We start from the raw sequence: 27,191 nt of genomic DNA, 5'->3' as shown, positions 1-27,191 counted from the left end.
GTTTACCAGCATGGCATAGATCCAGCCAGTTATGGTGTGTACATATACGGTATTTTGAAGTTTGAAATTTTCAAAATGTCAAGTACTGAAGCGGTTGAAGAAACTGCTAATTGAAAAAAACTATACAAAGCCGCATATTATAAAAAAAAAAAGAAATTTCGGTTGTTCCTTTGTGCGACTCTGTATAAGCCGCCTTGTCTGGGAGATCACGTGCAATATTCATGATAATGTTTTGGAGCACTATTTTAACACCTCGACACGTGTTTCGATCACCAAGTGATCATCTTCAAGTGGAAGATCGAACTAATCTTCTTCTTGAAGTTAAAATAACGGTTTGGTGTTGGAAAAAAAACTCCAGTAATATTCATTACTACATCAAAGGTTCTAAACAGTGCATCACAAGTATTATAACGATCTCAACTATTTTTACGCACTCTGTTTTTCGTCTACACTTCAAGTAAATGATGAAGTAGAATTAATTCAGGATCAGAGGTTTAAAACACAAAGTGTACGTGATTGTATTCAATGCAAAATAATTTTAGTATTGAATGAACCATGGAGGCGAAAAATACAGGTAACTAAAATGTTTAATGTTCCTCTTGAAGATGATCACTTGGTGACTGAAACACGTGTTGAGGTGTTAAAAATAACGGTTTGGTGTTGGAATTAAACTCCAGTTTGAAATGTTCAAAACAAACGTGACGTCTTGAAACTCATTTATTATTCGTGTCAACTGTCTCGAATGAATTCGTCTGAGCATGTTTTATTTTTAAATTTATCTTTCCAATAAATATATTTCAATCTAAGGCATGTGCTTTTTGAAAGAAAAGTTCTTTTAATTTCAAAATATCTTTTGTGAAGTTACTCTTGTTATTTGTTCAACAAACCTCATGAATTTAAAGACATAGAAGTGGGTGATAAACGAATATTTCATCATTTTCATCCGGGAAATAGAAATCTACTGATTCATTTCAATTTATTCTTGAGACTCACCTGATTGTCTACTTCTAACTATTCTGATAATAACTCAGTATTTGAAAGACTGTGGCATAGACGTTCTTTTGTAACTCAGATTTCGAACCCCAAAAATTTGTAAATTTACATTAGACAAAAATTAGACCAAATTGAAATGAAGATTCTAAGAGAAAAACTTGAGGAAAGTCATTGTGAAACCACTATTATTTCATATGTTTTACACACTGTGGATAATAATTTACTTTCGAATTGATTGACAATTTTTTTTCAGTCAAGGCCGATTTTACTGAGTTGAAAATACCGGTACCTTGGGGACATATCGCAGGCGAGTATATTTTCTTTCGTGTAACGTAGGAGCTTAGTCTTCTTGACCATCAGTCGAAGCAAAACAGTGTTGTCTTATTCAAGGTTATAACATAGTAAGAATAATCAACCGGTGAGTCAACTCCCACTACTTTCATTAATAAATTCACAAAGTCCTCGGTGACCTCGGAAAGAAGTGCGGAGCCGATTTCGTTCTTTTACCATAGGCGTGCGCTCATATAAAAACAAAATTTAAGGATATTGTAGAAGATTCTGTGGTAAGTTACTTATTCCGTATGGCGATTTCACCGGCTCTTCACCCTAAATTGGTACGACCAATCAGCCTTACATCCTTCCTGTTGAAAGGACTTGAGAGGATACTGAACGGACACATCAGGAGGGTAGCATTATATGCATCTCCCCTGAATAACCACCAGTATGCTTATCAAACCGGCAAATCGACAGATTTAGCATTAAACAACCTCGTTGAGAAAACAAGGATATTGCGGTCGCTGTATTTCTTGATATTGAAGAAGCATTAGACAATGCACTACCTAAATCTATAGGATTGTCTCTGGCTAGGAAGGGTATAGAGTCGACCATAACTGGCTGGATCTATGCCATGCTAGTAAACAGAACTGCAACTACGACTCTTCAAGGCGAGGTTCAGGGTTACCAGGGGCTGCCCTCAAGGTGCGGTACTATCTCCCCTTCTGTGGTCGCTCCTGATGGATAGTCTGCTTGATGCCCTCGACAGAAGAAAAGTTGTTCTGCAACTTATACCTGACAAGGTCCACGTCGGGTAGGGTAGCTTGTAATATCCTCCAAAGCGCGTTGGACGTTGTTCACAGTTGGTGCCTGAGGGAGCAGATGTCTGTCAACCCCAGCAAAACTGTGTTAAACCCCTTCACCAAGAGGAGAAAATTGGATGATCTAACGCCACTTTCCCTCAATGGTGAGGTCATTCCATTTGAAACGGAGATGAAATATCTTGGCATTGTCCTTGATAAAAACTCACCTGTAACGCTCACTTGGAAAAAGTTTTACACAAAGCCAGACTGTCTCTATGGACATGTCGAAGGATTTGTGGTAAAACTTGGGGTTTAGGTTCCAAATAAATCCACTGGATTTATGTGATGATTGTTAGACCAATGATCACTTATGGTGCAACTGCCTGGTGGCCGAACGCTTTACAGAAAACGGCCCAAGCGAAGCTCTCTGGCTTACAGACACAGGCTTGTCTGGCTATCAGTGGTGCCATCAGTACCACACCGTCAGCGGCCATGGATATATTTTCAGCTCTACCTCCTCTCCACATTTTTCTTGAGAGAGAGGCTAGATGGACTGCATACAGACTTGTGCACATAGCCAATTGCATAAATCAATTTAATGCAAAGTGCAACCGATTGTTGGTTGACACTGGAAGTCACAGCATTATGGAAATGACCTCTGACTTTATGCCTCCAATTGTAAACTACGAAATGCCTGATCAAGTACCATTCCCGGGCAGAGAGGACTGGATCCTCCGGGAGACTGAAATATTAAGAGCAGATAGTTGTTGGTTCACAGATGGATCAAAACACCTTCCGGTTCTGGTGCAGGTGTTTTTAGTCACAGAACCAGGACAGAGATATCTACCTGCCTAGGAACTTATGCTACTGTATTTCAGCGGAAATTTACTCTATTGAATTGTGTGCGGAGAGATTGGATAAATCCAACCTCACACACAAGTCAATGAAAATATTCTCGGACAGTCAAGCGGCGTTGGTATCTCTTGGCTCCTACCGAGCAACGTCTAAATTGGTAGCAAATTGCCAAAAACGACTCTCCTCGATAGGAAGACTTCAACGAAGCTGCTGACTCCCTTGCAAAGGAGGGTGCTGCAAGCAGCTCCATCGGATCTGTTATTGGCATCGCTTTAGGCTTTGCCAAACAAACTTTTAACACCTGGATGGCAAGAAGACTCTTGGACTTCTGGCAGAATCTTCCAGGATTGGCTCATTCCAAGACGTTCATTCACCCTTCGAAGCTTGATACCAAACAGATGTTGGACTACAGTAGACATGAACTACAATGTCTAACAGACCTTCTTACATCAACATCAACATATACAGAGACTCGGACTGTCGGAAGACAGTGTGTCTCACCTCTGTTTTGAAAACAGCAGAGCATATACTTTGTGCCTGCCTCACTGGGGACCGAATCAGGTTTTTGAAGTTAGCCAGAGCCGTACTCTCATCATTTGACCTGAAAGACCACTCACCATACAAACTAATCAGCTTCGTTTGGCCGAGTGTCAATAGGTGTGAGCCACAATAAACCCTTGCGGGTCGCGGTGGAGGGTCAAATAGACCCACTCACTTCAGACCTAACCTAACCTCAGAGCCCAAGCCATGAAACATGCAGTCCACACATGTGTTGATATCGCCGCCCGGCCAGCCCAAGCAAAAAATCCGGCCAGTGACCATTTAGAAAAATGTTCACGGCAGTTTTAAAGGCGTACTTTTTTTTGTTTCATTTTCTTTCTTTCATGTCTTGAATAATTTTTTTTCTATAATGTTGATATGTACATATAAAGTCTTGTAAACAAGTACTCATGTGAAATAACAAAAAACAAGATATTAGGGATGACGTTGAAGCAGAAGAGATGGACAAATCTAATAATGATGTGTCGTCTGTCCCAGGTGTTCCTTAAATTGAAAATTGCAAAACAGTGAAAGGTGTTGTTTATTATTGTTTAATAACATAGTAATTATAAACGACATTATCATACCTATATCAGTACTTGACTTTGATGTCCAGATAAATATCTGCAGCATAATTCAAGCCATATTTTTGTCCTCGAATAAAAGTCATACATATTGAACAACTTATTAGGGATCTCTTGATCTTTCGGGAATCTTGAAATTTTCTTACTATAATTGTAGGCCTTGTTTTTGCAATCATTGAAGCAGCAAACATTTCCTGACTACTTTAATAATGTCTTTTGTACATCTCCCATTTTCTAATCACTTAATAATAAAACAAACAACAATAACCAACTACAGAAACTAAAAACAATAATAACAATAGCGAATGAACTAAATACAATATCAATTTCCGACCGGAATATTATAACTAATTCGATGCCCGCGGGACCGTCGAATCCTTTGATACTAAAGCACTGAACATATGATAAGAGAGCCTACTGGTTGTATTCTGCTGTGGTTATGATTTGCAATCCCTTTTTAGTTGAGAAACATTCTATTTGAGGTAAATGTCAACTTCTGAGAAGTAGAAATATTTCCTCACAAAGGACTTGAATAATCTTGGTACTAATCGTCCTTGCTTTTCAAAAAGGCTTGAAAAGAGCTGCTGAAATGAAAGATGAATGGATGTTATGTGAAATACTCTCACTGCTGTGATTTTCAAATCAACATTGTATGTGATGTTTGAGTAAGTTGCATTTATTATATGAACAGAAAATACCTTCAAAAGTTTTTATTTTGTTAGAGATATTGTAAATAGACGTTCAAAGACCAAGTTACAATAAATAGAAATGAATCAAATTCAAGAGATAACTTGAAACATTATTCATTCCTGATGAAATTCTTCATGACAATTACGTTTATATCCTAACAAAAATAACACACAAATGCTAACAAGAGTAAGAGAAGCCCTGAGTCTGGTTGAGATACGTTGACGACACCTTCATAATATGGAACCATGGGAATACAGAACTAGACACTTTCCTGAAGCACACCAACAACGTAAGTCCTTCCATCACTTTCACAATAGGGAAGGAAGTCCACAACGAATTGTCATTCTTAGACGTACTGGTGAAGAGGACCGACACTAGGTGGGAAACATCTGTATACCGAAAACCCACTCACACGGAACAGTATCTGAATCACGAATTCAACCACTACCAATCTACCAAAAAGGGAATCATCAAAACTCTAGTGAATCGAGCAGTGTAATACGGAGAAATATCTCGAGAAGGAGCCGGGCATCATCAAAAAAGATCTTCAGCGGAATGGTTACTCCAAAGTGACGGTAGAACAGACTTGGGTTAGAAGACAGCAAGAGCCTTGCAAGAAAGAGAAGCCTACATCAGAGGATTGTCGGAAAGGATAAGAGGAATTGGGTTCAAGTACAACATCAGAACCTGCTTCAGATCCGAAAACACCATCCGTAGCAGCCTCACGAAAACCAGGCCACCAAACGCGGACTGCGATTCCAAGAATTGCATTTACCGGATACCCTGTGAGTGCGGCATATCCAATATCGGTGAAACAGAGGGGCATTGAAAGTCCGCATTGCTAAGCGCAAGAAAAACACACATTGAGGTGAAACCAGCAAATCGGAAATTGCAGAGGGAATAGTGGCCGCAAGCTGCGATCATTCACAGGGAGAAACACTGGGTTAGGGGGAAGTTGGAAGAAGCTGCATATATGTTGTCCAACGATGCATTCAGTCGAGCTAGCGTAGAAATACGCAATATATGGAAACACGCAATAAAGCAGAAAACGGTCAACTCCCGCTAAACCGAAGAAGCGAATAGAGGCAAGAGGGGATAGGTAAAAGCGCTCCAATGTCCTATTAACAGTCATCTCGCGAAGGAATAGTCCAGTTTACCCGAAGACGATTGTGGATACTTTGTGAAATCTTCAAAATTTATTTCTAATTTTTCATGTTTATTTTTTTTTTATTTATTTTTACTCTGGAGTCATTTTTACTTCATAGATTTTGAATCATATTGGAATCATATTAGACAAAGGAACCCCTTACTAATGAAATTTAAAAGTAATATACATACCTAAACCTTTATACAAACCCTACACACATTTGATCTGTTACAAAAAAAATCTGTTTGAAATATGTTTTTCCATCAACCAGCTGTCGCACCCCTACGAACGACAACCCTCAGAAGTCGATACTTGTGCGAGCTAAGGATTAACGAGGTCTTACCTTGTGATTCCGTGTGATTCCTTACAAGGAATCCCTATCGACCTGATTACAGACACACCCAGTGATTGGCTCATTAAGTTTTGTCACGAACAAGTATTTGCTTTCGATCAGAGTACATTGCTGTTATCTGTGATCTAACTTGAAATATTTATTGGATTTTGACTTCTTGACATCTTGAGTTCATCTCCGATGACTGTGACTAGGTACTACGACCGCGTGAAGAGTGTTGAATCAGATACTTTGGTGTGCTGATATCCTTGAAGATGACTTCGGGATCGACTCGATACAGTGTACTCTAGAGCAACAAGGCCATGAAACTGAAAAGTTCCAAGGTTCAAAACGTGGAGAAGGCTCAGATGGTTGCACTTACGTACCTGCCATATCTCTAGGGTCATGGATAGAATTGGGTAACTCTTGGGGAAGCACAAAATTAAAACGGTTTTCAAACCGTTACAACAAAACCTCAGACCAAAGAAACCCACTATCGCATCCCGTGCACTTGTGGGGAGGTATACATCGGAACCACCAAAAGATCCATGAAAACACGGCTGAAGGAGCATGAAAGAAATTTCAGACTAGGCCAAACGGACAAGTCGGCTGTAGCGGCACTCAATGAAGAAAACAACATGATTCTGTTCGAAAACACGGAACTCATTGCCTCCAACCAGGGATATTATAGCCGACTGGTACGGGAGGCAATAGAGATCTACAAACACAGATAATATGAAGCTGTGAACCTCAACCGAATATGGAATCACATTCGAAGGAGTTTGACAATAACAAACATCATGACGGTAGGTAGAAAAAATGGTCGACAAATGTTATTGGCAATTTACTTAATACAGGTATAGGTATTACGCAGTCAGAGTACTCAGCCATCGGGTATAAACTCAAGATGTATGAACCTCTAAAGAAACTAGCCACTCCCCAGCGGAACGTCAGGAAGAAATTTCAAAAATCGATGGCCTTCAAATCCGATTGAAAATTGTGACACTGAAAACCTGTGCCGCGAAAGCCTCAACCATTTTGTTAACCATAATTAATATTAACTAAATTTTCACAGGCAAATGGTGGGGTTCCAGAAACGAGCAACCAATCATCGCACTCCACGGTTGGCTAGACAATTGCGGTTCCTTCGATAATCTGGCACCGCTGCTAGTCCAAAAGGGCTTCTCCCTGCTGTGCATTGACCTTCCAGGTCATGGATTTTCATCACATCTACCGAAAGGACAATATTATTACCTTATTTTTGATGGAGTCCACTACCTGAGAAGAATCGTGAAGCGCTTCGGGTGGAGGGAAATCACGATAATTGGACATTCCTTGGGAGGCTCTATAGCTTTTTTGTATGCAGCTACTTTTCCCAAAGACGTGAAGAAATACATAAGCCTCGATATGGCAGGTCCTTGTGGCAGACTCGATTCAGGCCGTTTTCTCGAATATTTCAGAACCAGTATAGAAAATGGTTTGGACAATGAAACTACCGGGGAGTGGCCGACCTACTCCAAAGATCAGCTACTCAATATCTTCTTAATGGCATTTGATGGATCAGTCAATAGAGCTGGTTGTGAAGTACTGCTACGGAGAGGGATAAAGAAGGCAAGCAATAAAGAGGGTTATATTTTGTCTCGAGATCCGAGACTGAAAGACTCTGGATTGGAGTTCATGCCGATTTCCCAGGTATTGGACATTGCTCCAAGGATCACCTGTGAAGTTTTGAATATTAGGAGCGACGCAATTTCAAAATCATACCATCCCGAATATTATTTTATGATCCTGGATGCGATTGAGAAGAATTCAAGAAAGTTAGAGAGGCATTTACTTTCAGGCAGTGAGCATTATTTGCATTTAATGAATGCGAATGAGATTGCTCCTATTATCATCAAGTTTTTGATATCCCAATGATGTAGAATTTTATATTGGATGTATATTGTTATTACAAACTGATAATGAATATAATATAAAAATAAAATAATAAAACCTCAGTATGATTTTTGCGGCCCTCTCTTATATATTTTGAAGCAGAACAAATTAAATCAATTAGAAAAATTACAAAATCGTGGAATGCGAATAATATTACTCTGCAATAGAATGACACCTATACATAATATGCTCTGTAGTTTAAGGTGGCTTAATGTCTCTCAACGACTGTACTATCAAACTATGATATTCATATTCAAAATAATAAATAAATTGCAACCAACATACTTAGTAAACCTTTAAATCACAAATAGTGAAGTACATCATCACGATTCTAGATCGAACACCAATTTTCACATCCCAAGGACAAATTCACGAAGCAGTATGAACTCGTTATTTTTCAAAGGTCTGGACAGTTTTGATAAACTGCCAAATAATATAAAAAATTCTTCTTCTCTGCGTCTATTTAAGACTTGGTAACATTCATAACGAAAAACTGAAATGAAGCTAATTTATATTTAAAATATAATAATAACTAAGACTTTGTTTTGATTGAATATATTAGTGAATATGTAAACGTGTATCCTATATAGAATATGTGTGATATAGTTTTTTTTTCTTTTTTGAGATTTTCTGTTATTTGGTTATAATATATTAATTTATTTTGATTTTTATATATTATGTTTAGATAAAGTACATTAATTATGTTTATATTAGGCTTGCCTATCCGGAAATAAAGTTCTTCTTCTTCTCCATTATCGAATTACTCAGTTGAAAAATGTTCCACTATCGAATTTATACTTATTGTAAATAATGATATCATGATGGGTTTCTTCAACGAAGACAGGCCGTTGAAACGACTAATCAAACGAAATCTAATATATAAAATTCTCGAGTTACCCCTTAGTGATGAGGGTGTTCCACCCGAATTTATTTTTTTCATTTTTTGGATTTTTTTGTTTTTATTGGTGTTGTGGCATTAAAAAATACATATAACCAGCATTTTTTACCCTCCTATCACCAATTCCTCTTTTTTAATGATCATTTTAATAATTTAACCATTTTCAACGCTGATCATAGATCAGTTATTTTCGCCAGACGGCTACCGGTGTTACTTCTCACTCAGTAAACAGCACGGTGTATGGATGAGAACGAAGCCGGTCTACTGTCTCTCACAATAAGCCTTCTTTCAATGCCTACACAGTTTTTGGTCACTATTATTGTTTATCAATCGAGCGTAGATACATTTTGCAATGCCACCGAAGCTGTGAATTATCCAATAGAGTGTTTGAACTCATTTTTGCAACTGAAGGTTGGATCGCTCCGTAATTTGAATCCACCATTGACGATTAGTCAATGAAAAATTGACGAAAAACGTTGTCGAAGCCAGCATTTTCAATGCATTGAGGGATCAATATTATTTGTAAGTGTTATTGTTCTGATAGAAATAATTTATCAGGCAAAACAACGTTTGCCAGGTCAGCTAGTTATATAAAATTCTGCAATATTTCTAGTAGTTTTTGTTGTTCACGAATATTACTGTGTCCAATATTGTACCAAGAGGGGGTTCAGGAAGAATTGGCTTGTGACAAAGAGGGGGATAGATTTAAAAAATATTTTTGAATAGTTAGATATACTGTAAACTAATTTCGTTGGTCGCCTGAACCAGATAACATTTATCCAGTAATGCTGCAAAAAACGGTTAGTAATCCTCAGTGGTAGTCTGGCTTTGAGATACATACCTAAAATATTGTGAATGATTGGAGATTAGAGCCATCTTCACACTTAAAGGAGGAAAAATTGGGCAGGATTTGGCGAAGGCCTAGAGATTAATCAGTCTCATGTCATTTGCATAGAAAATAGTAGAAAAAACTGCTTGACAGGCATATTAGGGACATATTAGGTTGTTTCAAAAGTTTTGTTCATTTTTTTGAGTTTACTTTAAACTATCATCGTACTTTAAACTATATATATTTATATATATATATATATATATATATATATATATATATATATATATATATATATATATATATATATATATATATCAGTGAATATTTATTCAATTTATTCGAAATAAACGTTATTTGGATCAGTTCACTTTTGCCAACGTAACACAAGTCGATTAACTCCTTCAGCATAAAAATTGCGTGCCCAAAATTCGATGAAGTCGACGAAGGCCGTTTTTGCCTGATCCTAATTGGCGAAGGTTCTACCGGTGAGAAAGTTATCGAAGTGCTTGAAATGATGGTAGTCGGTTGGAGAGAGGTCCGGGAAGTATGGTGAGTGGGGCAGAACTTCGACGCTCAATTCGTTTAATTTTCAGATGATGATTTGTGAAACGTGCGGACGGACGTTGTCGAGGAGCAGAATCGGACCTCTTCTGCTGAGCGGTGCCGGCTGCTGCTGACGCAATTTTCTGTACATTTCGTCGAGTTTCTCACAGTAGGACTCTGCTATAATGACTACCATACAGTATCCATGGTTTTTATTTATCATGGGTTTTCGCTTTGGGAAGTGCCTGGGTGGCTCATCGGCGTCCAACCACTGTCTTCAACGTCTCCTGTTGTAGAGGATCCACTTTTCATCACACATGACGATCTGATTCAAAACAGGATCTTTTTGGATTCGCAAAAGCAAAGGTGAACATACTTCGAAACGTGACTATTACTGTCGATTGTTCAAATCGTGGAGCACCTACTTTTCAAGCTGTATGACTTTTCCATTACGTCTCAAACCATCAAAAACCGCATTGAAGCTGACGCCCAGTTCTTCCGTCATCCCACGCACCGTTTGTGATGGGTCAGTCTCCACCAGGGTCCTCAAATCCTCGTCCAGGATTACTGTTGGTCGACCACTTTGGGGCTCATCCTCGAGTCCAAAATCTTTTGAAATAACTTAATAGCTCTGGTTAAAAGACTACTACATCGAGACCAACATGCGTACAGGTTAGGTATGTCAACAGAAACGGCTTTATGCCTAGTCACGGAAAAAGCAGAATATGCTTACAAGAACAAGGAAGTACTTTAAGTTCTTTCTTCAGTAGTGAGGGCGCATTTTATACGTCTCCAGAATCAACTATCTGGGCGTCGAGGAGGCAAGGGATCGACGAAACAAGCTGCAGGTGGGTGGGATGTATGCTTAGAAGATTGGTATACACGACCGTTATGAGAGAAAAAGTAGTGGCACACAAGTTGTATAAAAGGTGTTTCAGAGTTCAGTTCTGTTTCAAAAAGAGATTTATTTCTTTTCGAATAATGTTGGCGTCAATAATGATGAGTACAACAACTTAGAATTCGTCTTGTGAAGGTTTTTTTGATTGAGAAAATTTGAAAATGTTTCTCTTGTAACGTTAACCTCGGTAGCTTAGAACAATCACTACATAGTATAAAACAAAGTCACTTCCCTCTATCTGTCCCTAAGGCCCCTCGTCCACGGAGCAACTTGTTTTCGATGAAACTTCAATAATAATTTAGTAACGATGCAGTTGGATACTCGGTTCACGTACACTTTAGCGATGCGAAAATAACTAGAAAAGTATTATTGGTATACCAACCGATTATTTCTTACAACGTTCCTGTTTACTTTTAGTTGTACTTTATTGTGTTGTGATAAATTATGGATGATCTGGATGAGATAGCTATTTTGTACAACTACAATCGTAGATAAGGCCGCAAAAGAAGGCGATTCTAGGTCCATCCCTGCATAGAGAGGAATATAAACTGTAAATTATTTGTAGCCGCCTCAGAATTGCAACTAGATGAATGAATGAGCAAAAAAACCTATAGACTCATTGTAAATAGAATTCGTCCTGCAATTGTTAAAAGTAATACAAATATGAGGGAATGCGTTAGTCCTGAAGAAAAGATAATGATAACTTTGAGGTTAGTGAAAAAATGTATTTATTCAATCAAAGTATTATGTATTTATCCACTTGTTAACACATCTAAAGGGGAAAAAATCTTGTCCAATAGAAGTATTTTGCAACGATGAATCAATCGCGATTTGTCTGTCTCTGGAGTATGAATCAGTCTAATTATCATTGGAGGGAAAAGAAATCTGAGCACTATCTGAATATGGGGGAGATGCCATTGTAACCATATATTCTTTTGACAAATCAGAGAATCTCCGCAAACTATCTTGAAACTGATTTATATATGTTCTTGATGGAGTCATGATTTCATCTATTACATTCAGTGTTCTTTCAAATAATTTCCATTGTTGATCTGACATGTTGGCGATTTCATCCAATCAACTCAGAAGGAACATTTTGCGTGTATTTTCTGACTCCCCGACTTGCCTTTGCCTTTCCTTCATGAAATTATCAAAAAAGTTCTATCCACCTCATCTAGAGGCCTTTTACGCTTGCTTATTTTCGTTAGAGGTATTGAACGGTTTTGTGAATGAGGCACCTCAGCTGACGGTAGATTTATTTCTGTTACATCAGAACTGCATTGCTCTGTCTGAAAAAACGGGTTGTTCGGTTGATAATTCGATGCCTCGGTTTAGGCTGCTTCACGATCTTCTAAAGACGGTTCACCGCAAGTTTAAGCTTTGTCGTCTGAATTTATAGTATTCTTTTCTGGTAAGTTACTAGCATGTAACGGTATTGCGGTTTTGACATATGGTTATACAAACTGGATAACGTCTGTTAGGTAGTATTGTTTTTTTTTGCACTAGAACTACTTGGGGCAGGTTTCATATGCCTTACAAAAACTGCCCGTAGATTCTTCTATTTCTCCTTACAGGCAGCCCCTGAAACAAAATAACACCCGTAAAACAACAAAGTAAAAGATGTACTTTATAAACTTGTTTAAAATAACAGAAAGCAAACCTTTGTAATGTTCAATAAAATAAGAACATATTTTATTCTGAATTTATATATAATTAAAAAGAGAAATGAAAATTTCATTTCTCTTTTCATCATGATCTCCTACCACATAGTAACGGCTACATCCATCAATTTATTTATAGATAATTGTTTGTTTGTTTTAGATACTTGGCAACGGGATGCACTTCTGTGGCACTTGGCTTGAATTTTGCAAGAGAAGATTGCACGATCTCAAAAATTGTGGCAGAAACAACCCCTCTCATTTGGGAGATCCTTCAAGATGATTATTTGGCAATTCCTTCTATTCAAGCTTTGAAGAGTATTGCTGATCGCTTCTATGAATTATGGAATATTCCAAACTGTTTAGGTGCAATCGACGGGAGACATATCAGAATTAAAAAAATACCCAATTCCGGATCCACTAACTATAATTACAAACATTATCATTCTGTAGTTTTGATGGCTTGTAGCGACGCCGATGGACTTTTTACAATGATTGAAATAGGTTTTGCTGATAGAAACGGTGATGGCGGCATATTTAGAGCTGGTCGGATGAAACAACGGATACCGAGAAATGGAAACATTCCTCCACCTTCACGGTTACCCCACGACCCACAAGAAAATGATTTTCCCTATTATTTTGTTGCAGACGAAGCATTTCCGCTTTTGAAATATGTAATGAAATCCTATTCACAGCGTTCCTTAAACAACAAAAAACGCATTTTTAATTACAGATTAAGTCTTGGTAAAAAACCATTGAATGTGCATTCGGCATGGCGTCGTAAAAATTTCAAATATTAGAGACGCCTACACGGTGTCTCAAATTACAGACAGTCATTCATATAATTAAATGCGTATGTATTCTTCATAATTCTGTCCGAAAAAATGAAAGTGCACCATTCGCATTAAATGTGCAAGAAAAACAAAATAATCCAGATTTTTCCATAATTCAACAAATACAGCAAGAAAATATATTACATATTGATAATCATTCAACGGCATTTAATTTAAGAGATCATTTAGCAAGTTACTTTTTGACTCCACTTGCACAACATCCATGGTAATGGAACGTTATAACTTAAAATTTAAAATTTTCTATCAATGTATTTTTTTACCTATTTATAAAAATAATCAATATAAAATATACTCACCGGATATATTCATTCATTTTCCTATTATATTCCATGCTCCTTCTGTAATATCTTTTCTGGAGTATTGTGACAATTTATAATTGTACAAACAAGGAAATTTTTCCACTTTCTGGACAAATTTTAAGTTCAAACTTTGTTCATTCGTCTTTTTCTTGAAAAAATCAACGGAAACTGAAGCAAAAGTCTCTCGGCGACCGACACTGCCAGTCTTTTGGCGACTAATCACTTACGAGTAGGTACGCTACCGATCTGTGACTGGTACGTCCGTGTACGAGATATGATTTGAATCTACATGCAGAGACGCGCAATAAACTGACAAGTGATGCAAGTATTTAATCAGTCAGAAACCAGTTGCTCCGTGGACGAGGGGCCTAAGTATGCTTAGATCTTTGAAACTACGCAACGGAATTTGATGCGGGTTTTTTAAAAGATAGATTGATTCTGGAGGAAGATTTATATCAGTATAATATGTATAACCAGCTCTTCACCTTCTTCAAGCCGGATGATATTATTTTATTCAGCTCCACTGACTATTTCTCATTCCACAATATTGTAGTATCGTCCGCGAATAGAGTGAAACTTCCAAATATGTCAATCATAGAGATGTCATTCATATATAGCAGAAATAAAATAGGACCTAACACAGAACCCTGTGGTACACCAGAGCTCCTTTGTCCTCACCATTTGACTTCGCCTTGAAAGGTACGATTCGAACCAAGTGTTCGTTACACCTCTACATCCATATTTATGAAGTTTCGTACGGTAAATAAGGAGTATTATCTTGAAGTTATGCGCCGTTTGCGAGAAGCAATACAATAATACCGTCCGGTACTGTGAAAAAACATTCATGGCTTTCGCATCACGATAATACACCTGCTCACATGTTCATTGCTTGTTCGTGATTTTTTGGTCAAAAACAACACCGTAATCATGCCTCAGCAGATTTGGCCCCTGCGACTCTTTCCTCTTCCCAAAATTGAAGAGCTATGAAAGGACGGTATTTTGCGACGATTAAGATAAAAACCGAATCGCTGATAGAGCTCAAGACAATCCAAAAAGTGCATATCAGAACTGCTGAGAGGATTGGAAAAAACTAGCATAAGTGTATTATATCTGAGAGGGACTACTTCGAAGAGTTCAAAATAGAAACTGATGAATAAATGAATATTTTTTGAGAAAAATAAAAATTCACCTTATTTCTTTAACAATCGACTATAGCTATTGTTTTCGAAATAAATATATTCCGATATGACTTATATCAACCTGTAGGTATACCACAACGATGACTTTTCAAATTAGCGATGCATATTCATCAGCAAATGCTTACTATATTTCATTCCTACACTTCGAACGAAAGCAGGGGTCTGGAACGTGTGTTGATTGTGTCAGAAATAAGAAAAACTGTAAATTGTGCGAACCATCGAAACTACCAAAAGAACAATGAAAGGTAAGTGAAATAATGGAAAAGTATACGTAAATTTGAGGCTGAAGATGTAGGAGTGCAGACATTTGTAGATTCTCAATACTTATGCTCGCACCGAAATATTTATAATTTTTGACGTACTTTATTTATCGAGCATTTTTAGATATTGTTATTTTCACACTTCGAGTTTATTTTCTCATAAACCTGCCTGGGGAGGAGAAAAGGGAGTTGGAATGTTTTACACGTTCAATTCTTGTTTATCGATGAATGCTAATACTTACTCATTATCTATTCTAGATTTTTCCGAAGTGAAAATACCGGTACCTTGGGGTCATATTGCTGGTGAGTAGTTCCTTAGATAACAATAATATTTCTGTTTCACGTATTTTATTGTTTCATATCACTTTGGGACACTCTTTCCTTCGAATGAGTATTTTTTTTGAGGAACAATCAACATTTCTGACATTCTTCTGAACTTCATTAATAATAATAATATACTTTATTGTCATTAAGAATAAATTTTGTGGACAAAGCTTGTGAAAAATACATACAAATGTAAGTCTAGACATATAAAATGTGAATGGAAAAATTATTATCAGTAATGAATCGTATCATAATTTGAACGTATGTTGGAACTTTTGATAACAAGCTCTGAGAAGAAAAAAGTTTCTAATTAATTCAAATCCATCAAATCATAACCTTACATAATGTATCTATAGATACATATCTATAGAATCTATGTCTATATCTTGCCTGTACAGATAAACGACGATAATGAATGTAAGTCAGATAATTGTTTTTGCGATCCTCTTGAGGCAGTATAGACATAAATCGTCGTTGGTACCTCTTCAGCACCATTACAACATATAGCATAAAACCAACGCTGTGATATCCAAAACTAAAAAAAAACGAAAAGGCAGAAATGTTATATTTTTTTGGGACCAAAACTTTTTATTCCGTCAGAAACTCTAGAAAGCTTTATAGCTACAAGCAGAGTATGTTATAGACTTGCATGAGGTGTTGCTTATACTATACATTATTATATTATAACATTATAATAGTGTCTGCTAGATTGAACCTTCCGAAATCTTCAAAAGCAAAGTAAACTTCTCTGAAGTAAGGATAGTACCTTGGTACTATCCTCGACAGGGAGCTAATATGGAACTCTCACCTACAGAGTGGAGCAAAAAGAGCATATGTGTCTTATGAGCAATGTCGGAGGACAGTGGGACGCGCATGGGGTCTTTCACCCCGTGAGGTCACCTGGATCTACACTGCAATAATAATACCTATGTTAACGTACGGAGCCATTGCATGGGGACCGAAAGTTCTACAAGCAACGGTCATCCAAAAATTATATCAAATACAGCGACTGGCGTGTTTAAACATCACAAGAGCCATGAGACCAACACCAACCGCGGCTATGGCAACCTCTGCTGCAGGAAACTAGTGATGCAATTGAACCCAGGTTTGTGTTTAAGAAACCCTACAAAATACAAATCGAACAGAACACAGAGTCACATGCTACAAATGCAATACGCATATATACAGACGGCTCAAAAACCAAAGAAGGCTCAGGATATGTGGAGTGTATTCTAGATCACTAAGCATTAAGTGGGGAATGGGAAGTAATACCAGCGTGGTCCAAACAGAACTGGCTGGTATCTCAATTGCCACAAAAGAACTAACCAGGAAAGGAATTTCTGGCAAAAACATAACAATCTGCACTGACAGCAGACAAGCCCTATTAGCCTTGAACAGACAACGTATAACCTCAGTGCTAGTACTAGAGTGTCACCAAGATTTAGCCAAAGCCTCGGTTGATAATAACATTATCCTGGGGTGGGTTAAAGGGCACGACAGGAGTAAATAAACTTGTATGTATCTCTCCTCGATAAAGTCTTCAACCTTTCCATCTCTGTTTGGATTTGGATTTCGGTACCTATTACCCCTTGAATTCAGTTATTAACGTAACATATTTTTCACAGGGAAATGGTGGGGTTCCACAACAGAGCAACCCATTATCGCCCTCCACGGCTGGCAGGACAATTGTGGATCCTTCGACAATTTGGCGCCATTACTGGCCAAAAATGGTTTATCCGTGCTGTGCATCGACCTTCCCGGTCATGGATTTTCATCACACTTTCCGAAAGGACAGAATTATTACATTTTTTGGGACGGTGTCCACCATTTGAGAAGAATCGTAAAACATTTCAAGTGGAGTCAAATCACTATAATTGGACATTCTTTAGGAGGCTGCATAGGCTTTCTTTATTCGGCCACTTTTCAGGATGACGTGAAGAAGTTCATTAGCCTTGACGCAGCAGGACCTTGCGGTAGGCTTCCTACAGAACAACTACTTGATGACTTCGGAACCAGTATAGACAAAATTTTGAGCTACGAAAATACTGTGGATTTGCCTTGCTACTCTCGTGAGCAGTTACTCGATATTGTAGTTGCGACATATGAGGGATCTATAGACAGAGCAGGTTGTGAAATACTTTTAAAAAGAGGTATCAAAAAAGTTCCTCGCAAGGATGGCTACATTTTATCTCGGGATCTGAAACTGAAGGATTCTTCACAGGAGTTCATGGGAATCAATCAAGTACTAGACTTCGCTTCGCGAATCACCTGTGAAGTTATGAACATAAAGGCCAACAGATCTATGGTTTTGCATTACACAGAGTATTATTCGATGATTTTGGACGCAACTGAGAAGAATGCAAAAAAATTGGAGCGTCATATGATTCCAGGAACAGGACATCACTTCCATTTAATGGATGCAGATAAAGTGGCACCTCTCATCATTCAGTTTTTGACTTCCTAATGATGTTGAACAATCACAAAATTCCCAAGTTTTGACAATGCTTTTAACGTTTTCTATGAAATGGCGGGTAATATTTAATATGTATTCTCCTTACAATATCGAAATAGGACTATTAAAAATTGGTCAGGGGTAGAATTTCAGCTGCTTTCCATTTAGCCAAATGATTGTATGATAGATTTTACAATATAAACATGAGGATTCTGAAAATGTCACTGTTTTTTATCACTTATGAATCACCTAGGCCCTCTTTGGTCTTGGGTTACACTTTTTCAATACATAGGACATTCACAGATAGTATGTGAAGTATTCAAGGAAGTACCATATTAATGATAGGTTGGTTCTTTACTTTCAAGTAAAAGAAACTCTTGAGTAAGTTCTGTATGAGCTATTCGAAGGCGACACAAACTTATTCTGTGTTTTATATCTGATTGATCGGGAAGATTGAGCTCAAGATAGATAATACAATTTCTTACAATTGTAGCTCTCTCACCTTTTATCTGCATTCAGTCAAATTCATGAAGTTGCTAAGTTACTTCATACAAGATGTTGATTATTGTTACAAGGAACCGACACCGAAAATATTTAAATATCACTGGTTTCTTCCGTTTATATGAGCCAACCCAAAAGCTATTTTCTAGAAAATTCATAATTCCCAGAAAATCTGGATTTCGGAATAAGTAATCTAAATCAAAAACTGTATAACAAATTTATGTTTTGTAGAGAACTTTTGCTGAGATGACCTTGCTTGTTAGTACACTGAATATATCAATAAATGTATCAGCAGATATCTGACCCAATTATTTATCATCGTTATTTATGCGTTAATTTCAGTGATACTTTGCGGTAATGGTCTCCTCGAGATGTAAATTTCTCTACCCTACTTACGAATCTGGCAAAATACGCCAATATGATGAAATAATAAGAAGAAGAATATGAATATCCTTATCTTTTTACTTTCCTTTTTTAATGACGCAATGTCAAAGTTCAGCTGATTCAATTTTTTTTTCGTAAAATGACCCAACAAATATGTTTTAGAAAAAAAATAATTCACCTTGCGTAAAAAATGTACCTCTTAGAAAATCCATACTCAGGAACATGCAAGTGATCAAAGAGATAATTCAAATATGGATTTTTACACTATTCTTGAAGGTAAAGATGAGAAGGATAAGAAATTTATAAAAACCATAGAATGGGACATGATGGATAAAACAAAATTTTTCCCATTATCCATGTTAAGTTCCTTTTCAGTTAGATGCGCTCTGTATCCATTGACTCTAATTAAAACCAGATTACAAATTCAAAAACGCAATGCCTTATACTCAGGTAAGCAGAATTGTTACAATTATAGGTACACCTTTGAATAAATCACCTTTCAGGTATGTTTGACGCCTATGGTAAAATTTATCGACATGAAGGGTTTTCTGGATTGTACAGAGGGTTTTGGGTATCATCTGTACAAATAGTTACTGGTAAAACATTTTTTTTTCATTAGTTGGGATGTTAAATAACATATCATTTCAGGAGTAGTTTATGTTTCAACATACGAAAGTGTTAGACATGTTTTAAACCAAAGAAATATAAACTCGAGCCTAAGAGCCCTAGTAGCAGGTGGAGCAGCTTCGTTAGTTGGCCAAACAATCATAGTTCCCTTCGATGTCTTAAGCCAACATTTAATGATGATGGGCATCACAGGACAGGAAGGAAAGGTAACTATTGATTCAACAAAGTTAAGAGGTACAAATAGAGACATTTTTCAGGCATTTAATAATTTGGGACTAAATTTGAAACCTGGGCGAAGTAAATTTGCCGTGACAGTAGACTTAGCCAAACATATTTTTAAAATGGACGGAATTGCTGGTTTTTATAGAGGTTATTGGGCTAGTTTATCAGCTTATGTGCCCAACTCTGCATTATGGTGGGGATTCTATCATATTTATCAAGGTAACCTCCACAGGTTTTGTTTTATTGTGATGTTTTATTCTATATGGATAACAAAACGACTTTAAACCACTTCTTTGTGTTCAACAAAAGGCAGAGTTGTGGAATTGGATTATTTGAATATCATACTGTCATTTCAACAACTTGAAGGTCCTTTCTGTCTGAAGATTACACAAAGTTTTCCAATCAATTTAGAAGAGAACTTTGTCAGAGATTTCAAAATTTACATGAACGTAATGAACCGTATCTGCGAAACTTTCAAACTCAAACCTAAGACCGCTACCCATACCCAAGGGACATAATTTAATCCTAGTATTAGGCACTTTCACAATTTCGCAAGGATCGTGCACTTTCCTTATCGAAAATGGGGTCACCCTGGAGAAACACCTTCCTGACCATCTACGGAATCCAGGAGTCCCTCATGTAGGACATATCAAAAGATGGGATGGCTTTATAATGTAAAGTAATATTGACATGAAAGAAGTGAAACTGTTTTCTATTGTCTTTTTTTTTTGGGTAATTTCACCTTATAAAACTCAGTGTTGAAAGAATTTCTTCCAAACTGGCCAATGGTGATCATAGACTCAACCATGACCTTGAATAGTCAAGGTCAGGTCAATTTTCAAATGTCAGAAATCCTATTTTTCAATCTGAAAATGGACAAAGCAATAAAATATACTCTCCATATAACATATGTCCTTGAGTATTTTAGAAACGTGACTTTCGAAGGTCATTGCCAAGTTCACTATAAAGATATTGAAGAATAACTTTGGGCAGACAATTGTCTTACCTCAACTGCTTTCCTCCCAATGCCTATCTTGGAAGTCGACTAATTAAATTTTGTTGAGTGGAGAATACGATTCCCACTTATAAGAATTGCCTTAACCTTGAAGATAACCTACAAGGTCATGGTCAGGGTCAAATACATAATCACCACTGGCCAGTCTGAAAGAAATCCTCACTTCTTTAGCCCCTTTGAGATATCCGATTGCCATTTTGAAAACTACCTCTAGGCAAAATCTCAGCAAATTTAGTTGAAAGGCATTTTCCATAAGGAAATTGTGGGGACCTTCAAACCTTTTCATCTATGTCGATAACAATTCTCTGAATATTGAATTATTTAAAACTTTTTATCTCAATTTTAAACGTCTATTCATGTATCTGTTCTGAACAACTTGTGACAAGTGCAATATTAATATCGCAATAATTCCAGACGAACTTGCTGCTATACTGCCGTTCTGGGTTTCACATCTCTTAATTCAAAGCGTCGCTGGTACGCTCGGTGGATTTACAACAACGATTTTAACTAACCCGTTGGACATTGTGAGAGCTAGATTGCAAGTTCAAAGGATAGAGGGTTTCGGGGCAGCATTCAGAAACTTGTGGCTCGAAGAAGGACTCAAGATGTTTACCAAAGGTCTAAGTGTTAGACTCATCCAATCTGCCACTTCCAGTTCGCTCGTCATAATCATGTATGAAACAATAAAACGGGTGTCAGTGAATGAAGAATATAGAGAATACATTAAATGGTGATATATTTGCATTGCTCCTACTGAACCGCAAATAAATTGTTTTTATTTTTGTTACGTTTCATGTGAAATCATTATTTATTGAAAAGTTGTACATAGTATTTGAATGTATATAAACCTGAAATAGCGTAACTCTGTTACAATAGACTGCATATGTTGAAATCTGCAAAAATATAGATATTGACTAGATCGTTGAATTGCTGATTTTTTTTTTCAACGTGAATAAAAATAGGTCCAGTGGAAGAACGATAAGGTTCCATATTTTGTGGAAATTACTATTTCAGTGGCATCTGTTAAATCTACAAGTCTCACGTCTCAAACAGAATAATTTACCTCGGATATTTCTCGGTATAAAAAGTTTCAGATGATTTTTTTACTGGAAAATATTCAGGAGAATGCCGGGAATTCGATATCTTCATTAGTTCCGCTCCGCGAATGATGAAAACCTGGATAATTTCTAGCGATCTCGACCGTCATCCATAGCACCCGCTTTGGTGGAGCGATGACGTGAACAACCTCGTCAGAGCTGAAGGTTCTGTATCTATAGAGTAGGGAGGGTGAGTATAGATCCACAGCACTTAGGCCACATGTGACCCATTGTACATCCTCCCGAGGAGTTGTTCTCCTAGGTCATCATCCATCCTGTCCTTTCCAGGAAGGTGAACAAGTCACTAGAAGACATCTCCTTTATATTGGCAGGTGTCTGCCAAGACTCGCCGAACCACACTCTCTTTGGCAACCTTGAGTGGTCTCCGCGAAGATGCAGCGACATTACTGTCGTTGCGCGGCTTCTTTAACCTTCTTAGGGTTCCCTCCATGGAGTTGCACAAGTGAGGGAAATTTCCTGCAAGGGCAGCCGGTTCTTTGCCTTTATTCAAGGCGGAGCTCTTGGCATCCGCCGAAAGAAGTGCCTTTGCTGTTGGAAGGTGCACTTATAGTTGATGCCACTCCTGCCTTTTTCTACTTTTGGTCTCGGCGCCACAAATGCGCTTACGCCTTGGCCTTACATCACGAGGTGATCTATGTCCAGCCTCATTCCAAACGATAGATTGGGGTGGACATTTCTATTCATCCCTATCCACCGCCTTAGATTGAGGTGAGCACTTCTGTCCAGCTTCGGGATTGGTTTTTGTTGTTTCTGTTTTTGTGGTTGTTTCATTCATGTGGAGCGAGTAGCAAGGGAAGATTTGGTCACCTCTGGCAGAGCCTCGCATTACCAGAGAAAGGCTGATTAGGTACAATGAGATTTCGCCCAGTTCCCCAATGGAATCGTTCGTAACCGCATATCACCCTGCGGCCATTCAGCTGTCTGCACGATTCCTTAAACCTTAGCTTGGGTAGGCTGGTCCACGGTGGTATGTTTTGCAAAGGCTTTTGGGGAGTTTCAGTTCCCCTTACCCTACTTATTTCTGCCACTGACCAGGAGTCAGCTCCTCTCCGAGTTTGCGGCCCTTTGTAGTATTCGCCACTTGGACTATCCTTTTCTTGTTTCCGGTACTCTTGTCGGCTATCGTCGCTATCAAAAATATGGTGTAGAGCGCGCGGAATCCGGAGCTTCATCCATAATTCGAGGTTAAAGAATAAAGCTCGAGTAGGTGAGAAACAGGCATTATTTTTGAGGTTAATTGCACAAAGCTTCCAATACCCGCTTGCTTCATAAATCGTAGTCGATTGCGTTTCCTGCCTTCCGTTAGAACCGCTGTCGTTGTCTCCGTACTTACTTCGTTGCACGTCCCTGTAATTAGTTACAGACCGTATAGTAGTTAATTTGGTTTAAATGAAGAGTTGAAACCGATTTATTCGATTCTTTTTTTATGAGTTATTGAAATATATCTGCAGCTGGTTAACAGGTTGAATTCCCAGCTAAGTCAAGTCAATTCTGACTACCGACTTTGTATAGTTCACACAGACCCCTGGATTACCGTTCCTTCCACTGTAGCTGCCCGGTGTAGTGGTGTCTTTTGTTACTTGAAATTTGCAAGTCTGGCGCCCGAGATCTCGTCCTTTTCGTCTAAGGGTGTCAAATATTGAGTTGTCGCAACGAAAAGAAGGCAGCATTTCCTATCTTTTTGATACACAAAAAATATGACGAAAGCGCAACCATGTTCTTCATTAATCCTCTAACACTACCAGCAGAACCATTGGAAAGCTCCTTGAGAAGATACATTTATCCAAAAAACTGTGGTGTACAACAAAGCTAGAACATGGTAGTCGCGTTCCAAGAGGACCTCACAAAACTCAAAACTTCTGTCATAATCATCTTGTTTAGTTCATGAAGGGTGAAGGGGAAGTCTCGTGGTGGCCGTGGTAGTGGACGGACGTGCTGATAACGTCCGTCCACAAAGAAGGTACGCGGATGCCATGTGCTATCGTGGGGCTCCGTTTTGTGTCGTGGTATCCGGTATCCAGGCCGGGTGGTTTGGATAACCACGTAAAAGGGCCATATATCTGAATTCAAAAATCAGAAGGTCTCCCGAAGAGGAGGCGACCCAATAAATATATATGTAAAAAATCAAAAGGTCTCCTGATCAGGAGGCAACAGTTAAGCACATCGTCTTTTATTATAAAAAGTGTGATAAAAAATGGCTGGCAGGAATTGCTTCGAGCAAGACCGCTGCGCCTCTCCCAATGAGCTTTTGTCAAATTGATGTCGATTTGATAGGAGGAGCCTGGACAAATGCACGAATGCACCCGAGTGGGAAGCATCGTCCATAAAATTAGAGAGAGAGAGTTCATGAATCACTTTCATTTTGTAAAGGTGGAATTGTGTGGATGATGAATGAGCCTTTTTCCTGAGAATAGTACAGCAATCGAGTCACGAGAGGCAGCACTAGTAGTAGGGACAAACAATACTTTTCACATGTAAAACAGTGTTATTTACGTAATATTAATTTATTAATTAAAAATATAAATCTGATATAAAAAAGTATTTTGTGCTAGTATAATGCCAACAAAGCATTGCTGTTTTGCAAATTGTACGTCGGATTATCGATATCTGAAAGAAAACGTGTTTTTCATACCATTTATGAAACCTCATAATAATGAAGTTAGATGTAAGAAATGGATACATACTTCGAGGAGAGTGGATTTAACAGTGCAAAAAATAAGTAAATATTCATATGTATGCTCTAAACATGAAATGAATAGTAAATTTTTCATAGTTAATTACCATTGATCAGAATGAGATATAACCTCAATCGTTTATTAAATTATATTCAGTATATTTAATTAAATTTATTTCATTACCATATATATTTGATTCATATTTAACTCGGAAATAAGTCTAAAATTCATAATTATTTTAAATTTCTTTTATTAAAGTTTGAATTTACCGCTACTCGTTTACTAGAGTCTGTATACTAACCTGTCTATTAATTCCCTTTTTTTTCAGTTACTTTCTAATTACGGCATGCAAGCCAACATTTTAATGTTACAACATTGTTATCCTTTACAGTTGCAAATTTCAGTTTTGCACAGGAACATTTTCTTCTGTTAAAAAACATTCTTTTTTAATTGTACTTTACCATATATTTATATGAGGATTAGTCAGTGTTTGTCCCTACCGAACTACTAGCGCTGCTAGTGAGTGATTTTTCGTACTTCAGGAAAAAGGTTCATTTAGAAAAAAATGTTTGTACTTATGAGGTTTGGGACAACTTAGCCAGAGTAACCACGGTCTTTTTTTGGTGGGTTTTCTCCTTTGGGAAGTGCATGAGTGGCTCATCGGTGTCTAACTATTATCCTGAATGTCTCCAGTGACGGCTCGTGCATTGGAGAACAGGGGAGGCTAAAGTCATAAAGAATATATACACACAGAAAAGCCCGCCGGAAGCGTAAATTTTTTTTGAGGTACCGCACCTATTTAAAGCAAAATACGTAATATTTGCATGAATGCAAACAAAAATTGTGTATTGCCGAAAATTAGATGTATAAAACTGACCATTAAAATATAGAAAAAAGGGTTGTCTTTGAGTTATTTAATATAAATGAACTCTTCTCAGTCAATAAATAATACTTTTCTCTTCTAATATAACAGTTTTGTTAAAAATTGCTACAAATATTTTATAAACACAAGTACTCAATTATGCTTGTAAAAACAGGTCTAAAAGTAAATTTTATTGCCCAGCAAGAACCAACGGGAGGTGAGAGTCGTGTCTTGCCAGGAAAGGAAAGGAAGGATGGGGTAGAAAGGAAGGTTAAATCTGGTTTGTTTAAGTGAATTCACAAGGCACCCGCAAACTACTTTCAATCGGCGGTCATTCAAGTTCAATATAGTCTGCGAGGGTCCCGCATTTTGAAAGGTGAACTGAAATGTGTATTTTGTAATTTTGGATAGGAAGGAAAAAAAGAGACTAAAAGTAAACATAACATTCGTTCTTAACCAAGACGATATAGCTGTTGCTATATTTTGTTTGCTAAACAATTTTAATTTACAAGACGAAAATATATGCTCCTTAGATTTAAAGTTCCTTTCTGTAGAACGATGTAAATTTTTTAAATCGGAGTATCCTATTTTAGACCACGTTTGGTATTCGATTTGTACGGAAAATAAAACACAGGGCCAACAAAAAAGTTTTTCTCGTTTAATGGAGCAGGTTAACCAATCGCATTTATCGTACCAACCGGTCCGTCACGGCATCCCGTCCGAATAATTAAATAAAAAACAAACGCAGTCGTACACTAACGGAAACCAACTGGAGGATAGCCTCCTCTAACGTTTTATTTTCTGCAACTGAAATTACAAATCGGGACGTATGTCGCTGGTTGGATCGGTCTCGTAGAGCCTGTGTATTTTAAAGCAGTCGGAGGCTTGGCTCCCTTGTAACGTATGGCATTTATCTACTATTTCGGGGTGATGGTTTATTTGTTATTAGTTCATGGGCGGTGCGTTTGAGTTTTGTTAATGCAGGATACAGTGTGGTACGTACTACGTAGTGAGTGATCGTGTTTTTTCAGGCATATTATGTATTTATATTGAAAATTAATGGTAAAGTAATGATAACCAAGCAATTTTTAGAAAAATAATCAAAATTATTTGTCAATATGTTTCAATTTATTGCGATGAATAGCCTCAAATTTTATTGGGAGGCTAAGCCTCCCCTGAATGTTTCCTGCTGTCGTAGAGGATCCACTTTTCCTCACACGTGAGGATCCGATCCAAAAAATGATCGTTGTGGTTGCGCAAAAGCAAAGAACAGACCTCGAAACGTGATAATTTTTGTTAATCCTTCAAATCGTGAGGCAGCCGCTTTTCTATATTTCCAATACGCGCGACACAGTTGAATTAATGTTTATTGGGATATGGGGCTACAAAAACATAGACATTAAAACAGATGAAACTTTT

General features: G+C 37.6%; 3 protein-coding genes across 5 annotated transcripts; all 3 read left to right on the top strand.

The window, feature by feature from the left end:
* The first annotated feature begins 485 nt into the window (after positions 1-485).
* Positions 486-8,213, top strand: LOC111509432 (probable serine hydrolase). The gene is made up of 3 exons (XM_023165187.2): positions 486-574; positions 1,247-1,300; positions 7,292-8,213. Exons 1-3 carry the CDS (start codon positions 556-558, stop codon positions 8,131-8,133), a joined length of 915 nt encoding a protein of 304 aa, XP_023020955.1. The 5' UTR covers positions 486-555; the 3' UTR covers positions 8,134-8,213.
* A 7,205-nt stretch (positions 8,214-15,418) lies between these two features.
* Positions 15,419-18,587, top strand: LOC111509438 (probable serine hydrolase). Its single transcript, XM_023165197.2, has 3 exons — positions 15,419-15,577; positions 15,851-15,895; positions 17,542-18,587. The coding sequence occupies exons 1-3, from the start codon at positions 15,571-15,573 to the stop codon at positions 18,378-18,380; spliced, it is 891 nt and encodes a 296-aa protein (XP_023020965.1). The 5' UTR covers positions 15,419-15,570; the 3' UTR covers positions 18,381-18,587.
* Positions 18,588-19,329: 742 nt separating this feature from the next.
* On the top strand, positions 19,330-22,044 carry LOC111509437 (solute carrier family 25 member 44). Of its 3 annotated transcripts, XM_023165196.2 has the most exons (6): positions 19,331-19,529; positions 19,629-19,703; positions 19,757-19,849; positions 19,902-20,086; positions 20,138-20,321; positions 21,532-22,044. In XM_023165196.2, exons 1-6 carry the CDS (start codon positions 19,505-19,507, stop codon positions 21,849-21,851), a joined length of 882 nt encoding a protein of 293 aa, XP_023020964.1. In that variant the 5' UTR covers positions 19,331-19,504; the 3' UTR covers positions 21,852-22,044. The 3 variants fall into 3 exon arrangements, with proteins under 3 accessions (XP_023020962.1, XP_023020964.1, XP_023020963.1); XM_023165195.2 differs by having other exon boundaries at positions 19,331-19,703; XM_023165194.2 differs by having other exon boundaries at positions 19,330-19,703; positions 19,902-20,321.
* Positions 22,045-27,191: the final 5,147 nt, after the last annotated feature.

Source organism: Leptinotarsa decemlineata, unplaced genomic scaffold, assembly GCF_025532065.1.
Source record: "Leptinotarsa decemlineata unplaced genomic scaffold, Ldec_3_MD MMD2_tig00000882_RagTag_RagTag, whole genome shotgun sequence".
NCBI classification, from domain to species: domain Eukaryota; kingdom Metazoa; phylum Arthropoda; class Insecta; order Coleoptera; family Chrysomelidae; genus Leptinotarsa; species Leptinotarsa decemlineata.
This window is presented reverse-complemented; position numbering and strand designations above follow the sequence as displayed.

Coding starts and splice junctions, on each gene's coding strand:
- LOC111509432 (XM_023165187.2), top strand. Junction 1,301..7,291: donor ACCTTGGGGACATATCGCAG/GCGAGTATATTT, acceptor AAATTTTCACAG/GCAAATGGTGGGGTTCCAGA.
- LOC111509438 (XM_023165197.2), top strand. Junction 15,896..17,541: donor ACCTTGGGGTCATATTGCTG/GTGAGTAGTTCC, acceptor TATTTTTCACAG/GGAAATGGTGGGGTTCCACA.
- LOC111509437 (XM_023165194.2), top strand. CDS start 19,505: ATGGATTTTTACACTATTCTTGAAGGTAAAGATGAGAAGGATAAGAAA. Junction 19,704..19,756: donor ACGCAATGCCTTATACTCAG/GTAAGCAGAATT, acceptor ATCACCTTTCAG/GTATGTTTGACGCCTATGGT. Junction 20,322..21,531: donor ATTCTATCATATTTATCAAG/GTAACCTCCACA, acceptor CAATAATTCCAG/ACGAACTTGCTGCTATACTG.